The sequence below is a fragment of the Anolis carolinensis genome, unplaced genomic scaffold (assembly GCF_035594765.1).
Source record: "Anolis carolinensis isolate JA03-04 unplaced genomic scaffold, rAnoCar3.1.pri scaffold_17, whole genome shotgun sequence".
Classification (NCBI taxonomy): domain Eukaryota; kingdom Metazoa; phylum Chordata; class Lepidosauria; order Squamata; family Dactyloidae; genus Anolis; species Anolis carolinensis.
The window spans coordinates 735753-750144 of NW_026943827.1; the positions used below are offsets into that span (position 1 = coordinate 735753).

At 45.8% G+C, this 14392-nt stretch overlaps 2 protein-coding genes across 2 annotated transcripts in view; both read right to left on the minus strand.

Moving 5' to 3' along the window:
* The window catches only part of LOC134294564 (uncharacterized), a 406638-nt gene that overhangs the window by 331488 nt on the left and 60758 nt on the right, over positions 1-14392 (minus strand). The window lies entirely within an intron of this gene.
* The window catches only part of LOC134294566 (E3 ubiquitin-protein ligase ZNRF3-like), a 48844-nt gene that overhangs the window by 5638 nt on the left and 28814 nt on the right, over positions 1-14392 (minus strand). Inside the window, exons 4-8 of the mRNA XM_062966105.1 lie at positions 13283-13414; positions 13088-13195; positions 11520-11735; positions 8542-8644; positions 4401-5438 (exon numbers count right to left, since the gene is read on the minus strand). Coding sequence (XP_062822175.1) covers positions 4401-5438; positions 8542-8644; positions 11520-11735; positions 13088-13195; positions 13283-13414 — 1597 coding nt within the window. The remainder of the gene's footprint in view (positions 1-4400; positions 5439-8541; positions 8645-11519; positions 11736-13087; positions 13196-13282; positions 13415-14392) is intronic.

Below are 14392 nucleotides of genomic sequence, written 5' to 3' on the forward strand. Positions count from 1 at the left end.
GGATTGTGTCCTGCTTCATAGTAGAAAGGGTTGGGCTAGATGTCCCTTAGGGGTCTCCTCAAACTCTTGGATTCTATGCTTCTATTATTATTATTATTATTATTATTATTATTATTATTATTATTATTATTATCTTCATCATTATCATTATTATGTAGAGGCTGGATGGCCATCTGTCAGGAGTGCTTGGATTGTGTCCTCCTGCATGGTAGAAGGAAGTTGATCTGGATGATCCTTAGGGGTATCTGCTAACCTTAGGATTGTATGATGATGTTATTATTATTAGTAGTAGTAGTATTAGTATTGAGAGGCTGGGAGTGCTTGGATTGTGTCCTGCATGGCAGAATTGGGTTAGGCTGGATGGCCTTTAGGGGTGTCTCCTAACTGTCTGATGCTATGATTCCATGTGTATTATTATTGTGCAGATCTTGGATGGCCATCTGTCAGGAGTGATTGGATTGTGTCCTCCTGCATGGTAGAAGGAAGTTGAACTGGATGATCCTTAGGGGTGTCTCCTAACCTTATGATTGTATGATCTTTATTATTATTATTATTATTATTATTATTATTATTATTATTATTATTATTATCATTATTGAGAGGCTGGCTGGCCATCTGTTGGGCATGCTTGGATTGTGTCCTCCATGGCAGAATTGGGTTGGATTGGATTACCACAGTAATTATTTCATATTACAGTAGAATCTCACTTATCCAAAATTTGCTTATCCAGTGTTCTAGATTATCGCAGTCTGCCTTTTAGTAGCCAATGTTTTGTAGTCAATGTTTTAAATTCATTGTGATATTTTGGTGCTAAATTTGTAAATACAGTAATTACTACATAGCATTACTGCGCATGGACTTTTTCTGTCCAATTTGTTGTATAACATGACGTTTGGTGCTTAATTTGTATAACGATTACCTAATTTGATGTTTAATAGGCTTTTCCTGAATCCCTTCTTATTATCCAACATATTCACTTATCCAACGTTCTGCCGGCCTGTTTATGTTGGATAAGTGAGACTCTACTGTATATTGATAATCTTATATTATCTTCTTAGAACTGGACTATCTGAGGCCCCTTCTTCACAGCTGTATAAAATGCACACTGAAGTGGATAATATGGCAGTGTGGACTCAAGATAATCCAGTGCAAAGCAGATAATATAAGATTAGAAATGGGTAATATAGCTGTGTGGAAGGGCCTAGAGTCTACACTGCCATATAATCCAGTGAAAATTAGATAATCTGTGGAAGAAGCCTAAGTGAGGCCTAACTGTGCCTGTCCCCTGGGCTGAGTAGGTTGCTAGGAGACCAAGTGGGCGGAACTTAGCCTTGTAACTGGCAGCAATTGGATAAAAACAATTATTCCTCTCTCTCTAATTAGTTTATTTTTCTTTTCTTTTGTTGTATCAACCTAGAGCCGTGGATGATGGGTTGTGTTGTCAAATTTCGAGGTTGGGGGGCCTGTAGTTTTGTTGTTTTGTCCGCTGCCCTGATACCATCACTCTTTTATATATATTGATAGTATATATTATTATATTATTATTATTATTATAAAGAACAACACTCTGAAAACAGGGGAATTCCACACAGGAAACAATCAGGGCCAGCTAACACCTCCCAACAAAGTATCATCAAAGTCTGGCAAATCCTGTTTTCTCAGAGCCACAGACAGTAGAAGCACATAAAATATCACAAACAACACCACTCTGAAAACAAGGGAATTCCAGACAGAAAACAATCAGGGCCAGCTAACACCTCCCAACAAAAAATTCACTCAGGGAGGAAACAGCCAGGCTTTAAAGCTGCAAGGCTATTACATCCTAATCATTTTCCCTAATTGCAGCATTCATACTTGCCTCCAACAGACAAAAAAAAAAGCAGAAATATTGTATATTCACAACCTTTAGGAAATAATATCCTCTGATGGCGCAGTGTGTTAAAGTGCTGAGCTCCTGAGCTTCTGGACCGAAAGGCTTGAATTGGGGGAGCCACCAAATCCTCAATATTTTATTTCCCATACCACCATACTTCGCCACAGCAACGCATGGCCGGGCACAGCTAGTTATATATACAGTAGAGTCTCACTTATCCAACATAAACGGGCCGGCAGAACGCTGGATAAGCGAATATGTTGGATAATAAGGAGAGATTAAGGAGAAACCTATTAAACATCAAATTAGGTTATGATTTTACAAATTAAGCACCAAAACATCATGTTAGACAACAAATCTGGCAGAAAAGGTAGTTCAATATGCAGTAATGCTACATAGTAATTACTATATTTACGAATTTCGCTCCAAAATATCATGATATATTGAAAACACTGACTACAAAAATGCGTTGGATAATCCAAAACGTTGGATAAGCGAGTGTTGGATAAGTGAGACTCTACTGTATATATTCCCCTTTCGTTCTTTACATTTCCGTCCTCTTCTGCTATAGCCTCCCTTCCACTATATCCTCCCAATTCTATTTCCTCCTTCCTTCCCATCACTTCCTTCCTCTCCTTTCTCCCTTCCTTCCTCTATTTCCTTCCCTCTTTCCACCATTTCTTCCCTTTCCACTACTTCCTCTTTCCCCTTCCCGTCATTTCCTTCCTCTCCTTCCTTTCCAATCTCTCTTCCCTCCTTCCACAATTTCTCCCAAATCTACTTTCCTTCCACCATTTCTTTCCTATCCTTCCTTCTGCTATTTCCTCATTTTCCTTCATTTCCTTCCCATCCTTTCCTCCTTCCATTTCCTACCTTTCCCTCATTTCCTTCTCATCTTTCCTTCCCTCGTTTCTTCCTATACTTCCCTCTATTTCCTATCTTTCCCCCTCATTTCCTTCCATCTATTTCCTTCTATAGCCTACCCTCTTGCCAGTTTCCTCCCTTCTTCCCTCTATTTCCATCTTTCGTGTCTTCTTCCCCTCCTTTCCTATCCTTTCTTCCATATCTTTCCCTCCCTCTTTCCTTCAATTCCTTCCTACCCTTTCTTCCTTTTCCCTTTTATATCCTCCTCTTCCCACTGTTTCCTCCCTTCTTCCTTCTATTTCCTTCTTTCCTGTCTTCTTTCCCTCCCTATCCTTTCTTCCATATCCTTCCCTCATTTCCTACATCTTTCCTTCATTTCCTTCCTGTCCTTTCTTCTTTCCTCTATATCCTTCCACCTTCCCACTATTTCCTCCCTTCTTTCCCTCTAGTTCCTATCCTTTCCCTTCCCTCTAGTTCCTCTGTCCCTTACTTCCTTCCTATTCTTCTTTCTTCTATATCTTTCCCTCTTCCCTCTTTATTTCCTGCCTATCCTTTTTCCTTCCCTTCTATATAGTTCCCTTTCCAATATTTCCTTCCTGTTTTCCCTTATATCCTTCCTTCCATTTCCTCCCTCTTTCCCTTCTCATCCTTTCTTCTTTCCTTCTGTTTCTTCCCTCTCTTCCTTCCTATCCTTCTTTCCTCTATATCCTTCCTTTTCCTCCTTTACTTCCCTATCCTTTCTTCTTTCCTCCTTCTACATCCCCTCAATTTCATCTTTCCCTCTTTGCTCTATTGTCTTTCCTTCCTATATTATTTCCATTTCCTCACTATTTCCTCTATATCCTTCCCTCATTTCCTTCCTATCCTTTTTCATATCCTTCCCTCTTCTATTTCCTCTCTCCTTCCCTCCCATTCTTTCCTCCTTCTATATCCTTCCCCCTATTACCCTCTATTCTTGTTTCCTTCCTATATTCTTACCTTCAATTTCCTCACTCTTTCCTGTATATCCTTCCTCCTTTCCCTTCCTATCCTTTCTTCCACATCCTTCCCTCTATTTCCTCCATCCTTTCCGCTCTTCCTTCCTGTCTTTTCTTTTCTTCCTAATTTTTTCTCTCTCCTTCCTCATACTTTCTTCTATATCCTTTCCTCTTCCCTTTATTTCCACCCTTACATTTCCCTCTTTCCCTCTTTTGTTTCCTGTCTTTTTTCTATAGCCTTCCTATTTCCTCCCTCCACTATTTCCTTCCTCTTTCCATCCTATCTTTCCCTACCTTCCCTCTTTCTATTTCCTCCTCCTTCGCTTCCTATCTTCCCCTCCCTTTCTTCCTCCCTTTCTTCTTTCCTCTATATCCTTCCTCTTCTCTTTCCTGTCCTTCCCTCTTTTATCTTTTCTTTCCTCCCTATTTCCTCCTTTCTTCTCACCCTATCCCTTCGATACCCTTCCCTTTTCACTATTTCCTTCCTCCTTCCCTTATTTCCTTTTTATCTTCTTTTCCTCTATAGTCTTCCCTCTCCTCCACCCTTCTGTCATTTCCTTCCTCTTTTCTTCTTTCCTCTATATACTTCCCTTTATTCCTTCTATATCCTTCCCTCAGTTTCCTAACTCCTTCCCTCACTTCCTATCCTTCTTTCCTCTACATCCTTCCCATTGATCTCTTCTCACCTGCTCCTTCGTTGCCACTTCCTCCTCCTCCTCTTCTTGCTTCGGGGAAGTTCCTCCTGCCATTGACCTCTGCTTCCTCTTCCTCCTCCACTTCCTCCTCCTGCTTCCTCCTCCTCTTCCGCTGGTGGTGCTGCAGGAAGTAGTCTCTCGGGGCCCAGGGGCCCTTCCCCGCCCCCCTCCCTCGGGGGCCGCAGTCCCTCTTAAAGGGCCGGTGTTCGCGGGGGGAAGAGGAAGAGGAGGAAGCACTTCCGGCTTCCTCTTCCTGCTCCTCATAGAAGCCATAGAGGGCGGCCATTGCTGTGGGGCACCCGCACGGTGGAGGAGGAAGTGGCGTCCACTCCAAAGAGGAAGAGGAGGAGCTGCTGTAGTTCATTTCCAGGCTGCAATGGGAAAGGTGGTCTCCGGAAGAGGAAGCAGGGGGCGGGGCTTCCTGGCTGCGATAGACGAACGGGTCGTAATCGCTGCTGAGGGAGCTGCGGAAGGTGGAGCTGCTCCCGAAGACGCCCCGGTTGCTGGCTTCCGACGAATCGCTTCCGGGTCCTGCCGCCGTGGCTTCCGGGAAGTAGCCCCGGAAACAGGAAGTGGGGTCAAAACGGGGCACGAAGGCGAAGTAAGGCCGCTGCTGGAAGTAGTAGTGCTGGAAGAGGGCCTCGTACTGGGAGAAGCAGGAAGTGGGCGAGGCCGTGGAGGAAGGGAAGGCAGTCATATTGTCCTGCCTCCGGAAGGGGAGGGGATACGGCACGTGCTGCTGCTGCTGATGATGCTGTTGTTGTGCGAAATGGAGGAAGGTGACGGGGGCACCCCCTTGGGGGTCCATGGCCGTCCGCATTGGGAAGTGGGGCAAGTGCAGCAGCATCCCGGAAGGAGCAGCAGCGGGAGAAGCTGGGTGGTGGGGGTGGCGTGGCTGTTGCTGTCCACGGACAGGAAGTGGAGGAAGAGGAAGCGGGTGGTGGTGGTGATGATGATGGGGAGGAGCGGGAGCGTGGTGGAGGAGGGAGGGGTCCTCGCAGGGAGCGCCCGCCAGGCCCTTCTTCGGCTCTGCAAGGAAGGAAGAGGAAGCAGAGTCAGCCCAGGAGGAAGAAGGGAGAGAAGGAAGGAAGGGAGAGAAGGAAGTGTGAAAGAAATAGGGAGGGAAGGAAGTGTGAAAGAGAGAGGGAAGGAAGGGGATTTGGGGAGGGGGGGAGGTAAGTAAGCAAAGGGAAGGAAGGGAAGAAGGAAGAGAGAGAGGGAAGGAGGGAGGGAGGGAAGGAGAGAAGGAAGCAAAGGAAAGGCAAGAAGGAAGGGACAGACAGGAGGAGGGAAGGAAGGAATGGAAGTGTGGAAGGGAGATTGAAGGAAGGGGAGAGAAGGAAGGAAGGAGCAAGAAGGAGGGAGGAGGGAAGGGACAGATAAAGGGAAGGAATGGAATTGTGGAAGGAAGGGAGAAAGAAGGAAGGAAGCAAAGGGAAGGAAGGCAAGAAGGAAGGGGGAGAAGGAAGAAGGGAGTGAGGGGCAAACAAAGAGAAGGATGAAAGGAAGGGAGAGGGAAGGAAGGAAGAGTGAGAAGGAGAAATAGAAGGAGGAGGGAAGTGAAGGGAGGGAGGAAAGCAGAAACAGAGGGAGAGGGGGAAGGAAGGAGCAGGAAGGAGGGAGGAGGGAAGGAAGGCAAGAATGAAGGGACAGATAGAGGGAAGGAAGGAAGGAATGGAAGTGTGGAAGGGAGATGGAAGGGAGGAAAAGGGAGGGAAGGGAGAAAGCAAGCAAAGGGAAGGAAGGCAAGAAGGAAGGGAGAGAGGGAAGAAGAGAGAGGGGGCAAACAAAGGGAAGGATAGAAGGGAGAGGGAAGGAGAAACAGAAGAAAGCAGGAAGGAAGGAGAAACAGAAGAAAGCAGGAAGGAAGGAGAAACAGAAGAAAGCAGGCAGGCAGGCAGGCAGGCAGGCAGGAAGGAAGGAAGGAAGGAAGGAAGGGGAAGGGAAGGGAGGGAGGAAAGGAGAGATGGAAGGAAGGAGCGGGTGGGAGGAAGGAATGGAAGTGTGGAAGGAAGAGGGAAGGGGAATTAGGGAGGGAGGAAAGGACGGCAAGAAGGAAGGGAAAAGGAAGGGAGAGAGAGAAGGAGAAATGGAAGAAGGGAAGGGAGGGAGGAGATAGAGAAGAAAGGAGGAAGGAAGTGAAGGGAGGGAGGGAGGAAAAGACACAGAGGGAGAGAAGGAAGTAAGGAGTGGGGGAGGAAGGAAGGAAGGCAAGAATGGACAAAGGGAGGGAAGGAAGGAACGGAAGTGTGGAAGGAAGGGAGATGGCAGGAAGGGCATTTAGGGAGGGAGGGAAGGAAGCAAAGGGAAGGAAGGCAAGAAGGAAGGGAGAGAGGGAAGGGAGGGAGGGGCAAACAAACAGAAGGATGGAAGGGAGGGAGAAATAGAAGAAAGAAAAGAAGGAAGGAGAAACAGAAGAAGGGAGGAAGGAATTGGAGGAAGGGAAGGAATCCAAGAAGGGAAGGAAGAAAGGCAGGGAAGTATGGAATGAAAGGAGAGGGAAGGGAGAGAGGGACAGACAAGAAGAGAACCAAGGGAGATATGGAAGGAAGTGAGGGAGGAAAAGAAGGGAGGAAGGAATGGAGGGACATAGAGGGAGGAAGAGGAGAGAAGTATGGAAGAGAAGGAAGGGGAAGGAGGGAAGAGAGGGAGGAAGGAATGGAAAGCGGGAGAAAGGAAGGAAAGAAAATATGGAAGGAAAAGAAAGGAAAGAGAGGGAGGGAAGGAGGAATAGAAGGAAAGGAAGGTGGAGGCAGGAAGGAAGGGAAGGAAGGAACGAAGGAAGCGGAGGAAGATGAGCAGGGGAGGGAAGAAAGGAGGAATAGAAGGAATGAAAGGAATGGGAAAGAAGTAAGGTGAAATAGAGTGACACGATAGGGGGAGAGAGAAGGAAGGAAGTGGAGGGAGGGAGGTAGTGAAGGGGAGAAATAGAAGGAGAGAGAAGCGAGAGGGAGGAAGAGGAAGAAGGAAGTGAAGGGAGGGAGGTAGGGAGAGACAGGGAAGAAGTTGGGAGGAAGTGAAAGGAAAGGAAGGGGAGGAAGATGAGAAAGGGAGGGAGAAGGGAAGTTTAGAAGGCAAGGAAGGAAATGAGGGGGGAGTGAAGTGAGGAAGGGAGGAAAAGAAGAGGTAAGGGAGGTGGAGAAAGGAAGGGAGGAAGTGAGGGAGGAAAAGAACGGAGGAAGGAATGGAGAGACAGGGAAGAAAGGGAGGGAAGTCGGGAAGGGAAGGAGAGGGAAGTAAGGGAGGGAAGAAGGGAGGAATGGAGGAAGGAAAAGAGGGAAGGAAGGAGAAATAGAAAGGAAGATGAGCAAGGGAGACGGAAGGAGAAATAGAGGAAGGGAAAGAAGTAGGAAGGAAAAGGGAGGGAGAGAAAAGGAAGGAAGGAGGATGGAAGTGAAGAGAAAGGATGGAAGTGAAGAGCCCAAAGAAGGGAGGAAGGAAGAAGGGAAGGGGGAAAGGTGGAGAAAGGAGGAAAGAACGGAAAGGAATTGAAGGAAGGGAAGGAAGGCAGGGAGGGAGGGAAGGAGACATTTCTATACCTTGCTCCTTATGCCCCTCCCTTTGGCCCTCCCACCATCCAATCAGAAAGTCCATATATATATTACACACACACACATACACATATACATAGACATATACATACACACATATATATACATACATACATCTCTCTCACCGTCCAATCAGAAAGCCCATATATAGATATACACACACTCATACATACATAGACATATACATATACATATAAATACATATGCATACATACATCTCTCATTGTCCAATCAGAGAGCCCATGTAACTATACACACACCTGCATACATAAACATATACATATAGATACATATATACATCTCTCTAACCTTCCTATCAGAAAGCCCATATATATATATATATATATATATATATATACACACACACACACACACACACACACACACACACACACACATACACTCATACATACATAGACATATACATACACACACATATACATACATGCATATATGCACACATATACATACATGCATACATGCATCTCTCTCACCGATCAGAAAGCCCACATATATATACTCATACATACATAGACATATACATAGACATGTATACATACACATATATACAACTCTCTCACCGATGATGTTGTGTCGGCAGTGTGGGCAGGTGTGGTGCTGCAGGAGCCAGGGGTCCACGCACCTCCGGTGGAAGCGGTGCGCACACGGGATCACACGCAGCTCCTAGGGAAAAGGAAGACTGTGCCTTTAAGGAGGCGGACATCTTGGGGACTGGCAGGAGGAGGGAGGGAGGTAGAGGGAGAGGGATTTGTTTAGAAGGCAACCATCTTGGATATTGAGAGGAGGAATAAATTAAGAGGGCAGCCATCTTGGATATTGGGAAAGGGATAAACTGAGGGCAGCCATCTTAGATATTGAGAGAGGAATACATTGAGAGGGTGGCCATCTTGGATATTGAGAGAAGGAGGAATACATTAAGAGGGTGGCCATCTTGGATACTGTGAAAGAGATACATTGTTGGCAACCATCTTGGATATTGAGAGAAGGAGGAATACATTGAGAGGGCGGCCATCTTGAATATTGGGAAAGGGATAGATTAATAAATCAGCCATCTTGGATATTAGTGGGAGGAGGGATACATTAAGAAGTCGGCCATCTTGAATATTGAGAGGAGGGATTAACTGAGAGGGTGGCCATCTTGGATAATGGGAAAGGGAGGAATATGTTGAGAAGGCAGCCATCTTGGATATTAGGAGGAGGGATAGATTAATAAGTCGGCCATCTTGGATAATGGGAAAGGGAGGGATAGATTAATAAGTCAGCCATCTTGGATATTAGTAGGAGGAGGGATAGATTAATAAGTCGGCCATCTTGGATATTGGGAGGGAGGGATAGATTAATAAGTCGGCCATCTTGAATAGTGAGAGGAGGGATTCACTGAGAGGGTGGCCATCCTGGATACTGGGAAAGGAAGGAATACATTGAGAAGGTGGCCATCTTGGATAATGGGAAAGAGAGGAATATATTGAGAAGGCGGCCATCTTAGATAATGGGAAAGGGAGAGATACGTTGAGAACGCGGCCATCTTGGATATTAGGAAAGAGATACATTGAGGGTAACCATCTTGGAGATTGAGAGAGGGATACATTAATAAGTTGGCCATCTTGCATATTGGAAGAGGGATGAATACACTGAAAGGACGGCCATCTTGGACGCTGGGAGAGGAAAGGCTACATTAATGTTGGCCATCTTAGATATTGCAAGAATAATGAATAAATTGAGAAGTCAGCCATCTTGGATTTTCAGAGAGGGATATTCATTAATATGTTGGCCATCTTGGATATTGGGAAAGAGATACATTTAAGAAGTCAGCCATCTTGGATATCAAGATAGGGATTCATTAGTCAACCATCTTGGATATTGGTAGAATGAAGGATACATCGAGGTGGCTACCTTGGAAACTGAGAGAGGGATTCATTAACAAGTCGGCCATCTTGGATATTGGGAAAGATACGTCAATGAGTCACCCATCTTAGATATTGGGAAAGGGTGCCCATCTTGGATACTGGGAGAGGGAGGAATACATTGAGGAGGAGGCCATCTTGGATAATGGGAGATACATTAAGGGCAACCATCTTGTATATTGAGAGAGGGATACATTAATAAGTCAGCCATCTTGGATATTGGGGGAGGAATACACTGAAAAGGCGGCCATCTTGGATGCTGGGAGAGGAAGGGATAGATTAGTCGACCATCTTGGATATTGGTAGAAAGGGATACATTGAGAAGTCAGCCATCTTGGGTATTGGGAGAAGTATTCATTAACAAGTTGCCATTTTGGAGATTGGGAGAGGAAGGGATACATTAGTAAGTTGGCCATCTTGGATATTGGTAGAATGAAGGATACATGGAGAGGGTGGCCATATTGGATACTGGGAGAGGGCGGCCATCTTGGATAGTGGAAAAGAGATATATTGAGAAGGTGGCCATATTGGATACTGGGAGATGAATATACTAATAAGTCAGCCATCTAGAATACTGGTAGAATGAAAGATACTTTGAGCAGGCGGCCATCTTGGATGTTGGGAGAGAAAGGTATAGGTTAATAAGTCGGCCATCTTGGATATTGATAGAATGAAGGATACATTGCGAGGGCAGCCATCTTGAATATTGGTAGAAATGGAAAATACATGGAGAAGCGGCCATCTTGGATAGCAGAAGGAGGGCTGGATGGAGAGGGCATCCATTTTGGATATTGGGAGAGGGTGGCCATCTTGGATATTGGGAAAAGGACAGATTCATCAGACGGCCGACTTGAATATCGGTCTATGAAGGGATACATGGAGAGGGCAGCCATCTTGGATACTGGGAGATGGTAGCCATCTTGGATAATGGGAAAGAGATATATTGAAAGGGCAGCCATCTTGGATAGTGGGAGGGATTCATTGGTCAGTCATTATGGATACATTAGTAAGTCGACCTTCTTGAATATTGGTAGAATGAAGGATACATTGTGAGGGCAGCCATCTTGAATATTGGGTAAGGGATTCATTGGATATTGGGAGATGGATACATTAGGTCGGCCATCATGAATATTGGTAGAAATTGAAGATACATGGAGAAGCGGCCATCTTGGATAGCAGGAGGAGGGCTGGATGGAGAGGGCAGCCATTTTGGATATTGGGAGAGGGAGGCCATCTTGGATAATGGGAGAGGGTGGCCATCTTGGATATTGGGAAAGATATATGGAAAGGGAAGCCATCTTGGATAGTGGGAGAGGGATTCACTGGTCAGTCACATTGGATACTGGGAGATGGATACATTAGTAAGTCGGCCATCTTGAATATTGGGGAAAAAATACATCAAGAGGGCGGCCATATTGAATATGGGGAAATACATTGAGGGCAGCCATCTTGGATATTGGGAAAGAGACACATGGAGAAGGTGGCCATCTTGGATATTGGGAAAGATACGTTAATAAGTCAACCATATTGAATATTGGTAGGAGGACGGATACATCGAGAGGGCAGCCATATTGGATATTGGGAAAGAGGTATATGGAGGGGGTGGCCATTTTTGATTGTTCGGGTTGCCTCACCTCTCCGTCGAGATACTTCTCCAGGCAGATGGCACAGTCCGAGGTGGCGCTGCTGCTGCTCCCGCTGCTGAGGGCCTCTCCTCCTCCTCCTCCGCTCCCAATATGGCCGCCGGGCCCTTCGTTGCTGGCGGATGCTGCCGCCGCCTTGGCCTTGGCCTTGAACTTGTGGGTCTCCATCTTCTCCAAGGCTTGCACCGCAAGGCGGTTCATGGAGTTCTGCATGTGAGACAGAGGCGGCCATTTTGAATCCCTTCTCGGAGGGGAAACAATGTGGAGACCGCCATTTTGAAACTTTGGTTTGAGAGGAATTTAATTTGCTTTCCTGAGGGGGATTAGCGGCCATTTTGAAACCCTTTTCTGAGGGGAAATAAGAGAACGGGAGCCATTTTGAGGGGAAACAATGGGGAAGGGTGGCCATTTTGGATCCCTTATGTGAAAGGAAACAACAGAAAAAAGTGGCCATTTTGAATCTTTGTTCTGATGGAAATCAACAGGGAATGACCGCCATTTTCAATATCAGTTTTGAGGGAAATTAGTAGAGAACTACGGCCATTTTGGATCTCATTTCTGAGGGGAAACTAGAGAACAATGGCCATTTTGAATCTTTGTTTTGACGGAAATCAATAGGGAATGACAGCCATTATCAATCTTTGTTATGAGGGAAATTAGTAGGGAATGGCGGCCATTTTGGATCCCATTTCTAAGGAAAAACAATGGGGAAGGGCGGCCATCTTGGATCCCTTTTCTGAGAGAAACTAATGGTGAAAGGCGGCCATTTTGAATCTTTGTTTTGAGGGGAAATGAATGGGGAATGGCGTCCATCTTGGATCACGTTTCTGACAGGAACTAATGGTGAAAGGCAGCCATTTTGAATCTTTGTTTTGAGGTGAAATGAATGTAGAAGGGCAGCCATCTTGGATCCTGTTTCTGACAGGAACTAATGGGGAAAGGCAGCCATTTTGAATCTTTGTTTTGAGGGGAAATGAATGGAGAAGGGCGGCCATCTTGGATCCTGTTTCTGACAGGAACTAATGGGGAAAGGCAACCATTTTGAATCTTTGTTTTGAGGGAAATTAATGGGGAAAAGCAGCCATTATGGATCCCTTTTCTGAGATAAACTAATGGGGAAAGGCGGCCATTTTGAATATTTGTTTTGAGGGAAATGGGGAACGGCGGCCATTTTGGATCCCTTTTCTGAGGGGAAACTACAGAGAAATTAACAGGGAATGACAGCCATTTTGAATCCCTTCTCTAAAGGAAAAGTATAAAGAACAGCAGCCATATTGAATCTGTGTTTTGAGGGAAATTAGTGCAGAAAGGCAGTCATTTTGAATCCCTTCCCTGAGGGAAAACTATAAACAACAGCTGCCATTTTGAATCTTTGTTTTGAGGGAAATTAATGCAGAAAGGCAGCCATTTTGGATTCTTTTTCTGAGGGGAAATGAATGGGGAACGGCAGCCATTTTGGATTCCTTTTCTGAGGGGAAATGAATGGGGAATGGCTGCCATTTTGGGTCCCTCCCCTACTGGTCTCCGTGATGACCTGAGGCCCTGCCCTCTGGTTCTACCTGGCTCCGCCTCTGCTTGAGCTTGATCTTGACAAGGAGGACGAGGCAGACGAGGGAGACGACCAGGAAGAAGGCCAGGAAGAGGCCCATGTCGAAGTATTCCGTCGGCTGTAAAGAGGGAACGAAGAAGGCCCGTCATTCACCCATATTTGTATCTATATTAATATCTCTATATCGATATCCTCTCACTCTTACCGGGGGGCTCCGGTGCTGGATGCGGGCCCGGGCCACCTTCTGCTTGTTGACGATGTTCATGAGCCGCGCAGCGTCGGCCCCCTTCACGTACACCACCGGCCGCTTCAGGGGGTCCTCCAGCCCGTCATTCAGCTGAAAAGACAACAACAAAGATGGCCGCCTTGAGAGAAGGACAACAACAAAGATGGCCACCTAGAGAGGACAACAAAAACAATGGCCATCTTGAGAAAAGGACAACAAAGATGGCCATCTTGAGAAGATAACAGCAACAAAGATGGCCACCTTGAGGGTACAATAACAACAAAGATGGCCACCTTGAAAGAAGGACAACAACAAAAATAATGGCAGTCTTGAGAGAAGGATAACAAAGATGGCAACTTGAAAGGACAACAATAAAGATGGCCACCTTGAGAGGACAACAGATGGTCATTTGAGAGAAAGACAACAAAGTTGGCCACCTTGAGAGAAGGACAACAAAGATGGCCACCTAATAAAAGGACAACAAAGATGGCCACCTTGAGAGAAGGGTGACAACAACAAAGATGGCCACCTTGAGAGAAGGGCAACAAAGATGGCAACTTGAAAGGACAACAATAAAGATGGCCACCTTGAGAGGACAACAGATGGTCATTTGAGAGAAAGACAACAAAGTTGGCCACCTTGAGAGAAGGACAACAAAGATGGCCACCTAATAAAAGGACAACAAAGATGGCCACCTTGAGAGAAGGGTGACAACAACAAAGATGGCCACCTTGAGAGAAGGGCAACAACAACAAAGATGGCCACCTTGGAAGGACAATAATAACAAATATGGCCACCTTGAGAGAAGAACAAAAAAGATGGCTGCCTAATAAAAGGACAACAAAGAGAGGATAACAAAGATGGCTGCCTTGAGAGAAGGACAACCACCACAAAGATGGCCACCTTGAGAGGACAACAACAAGGATGGCCACCTTTAGAGGATAACAAGAACAAAGATGGCTGCCTTGGGAGGATAACAACAAATATGACCGCCTTGAAAGAAGGACAACAAAGATGGCCACCCTGAGAGGACAACACAGATGCTCTCTTTGAAAGAAGGACAACAACAAAGATGGCCACCTTGAGAAA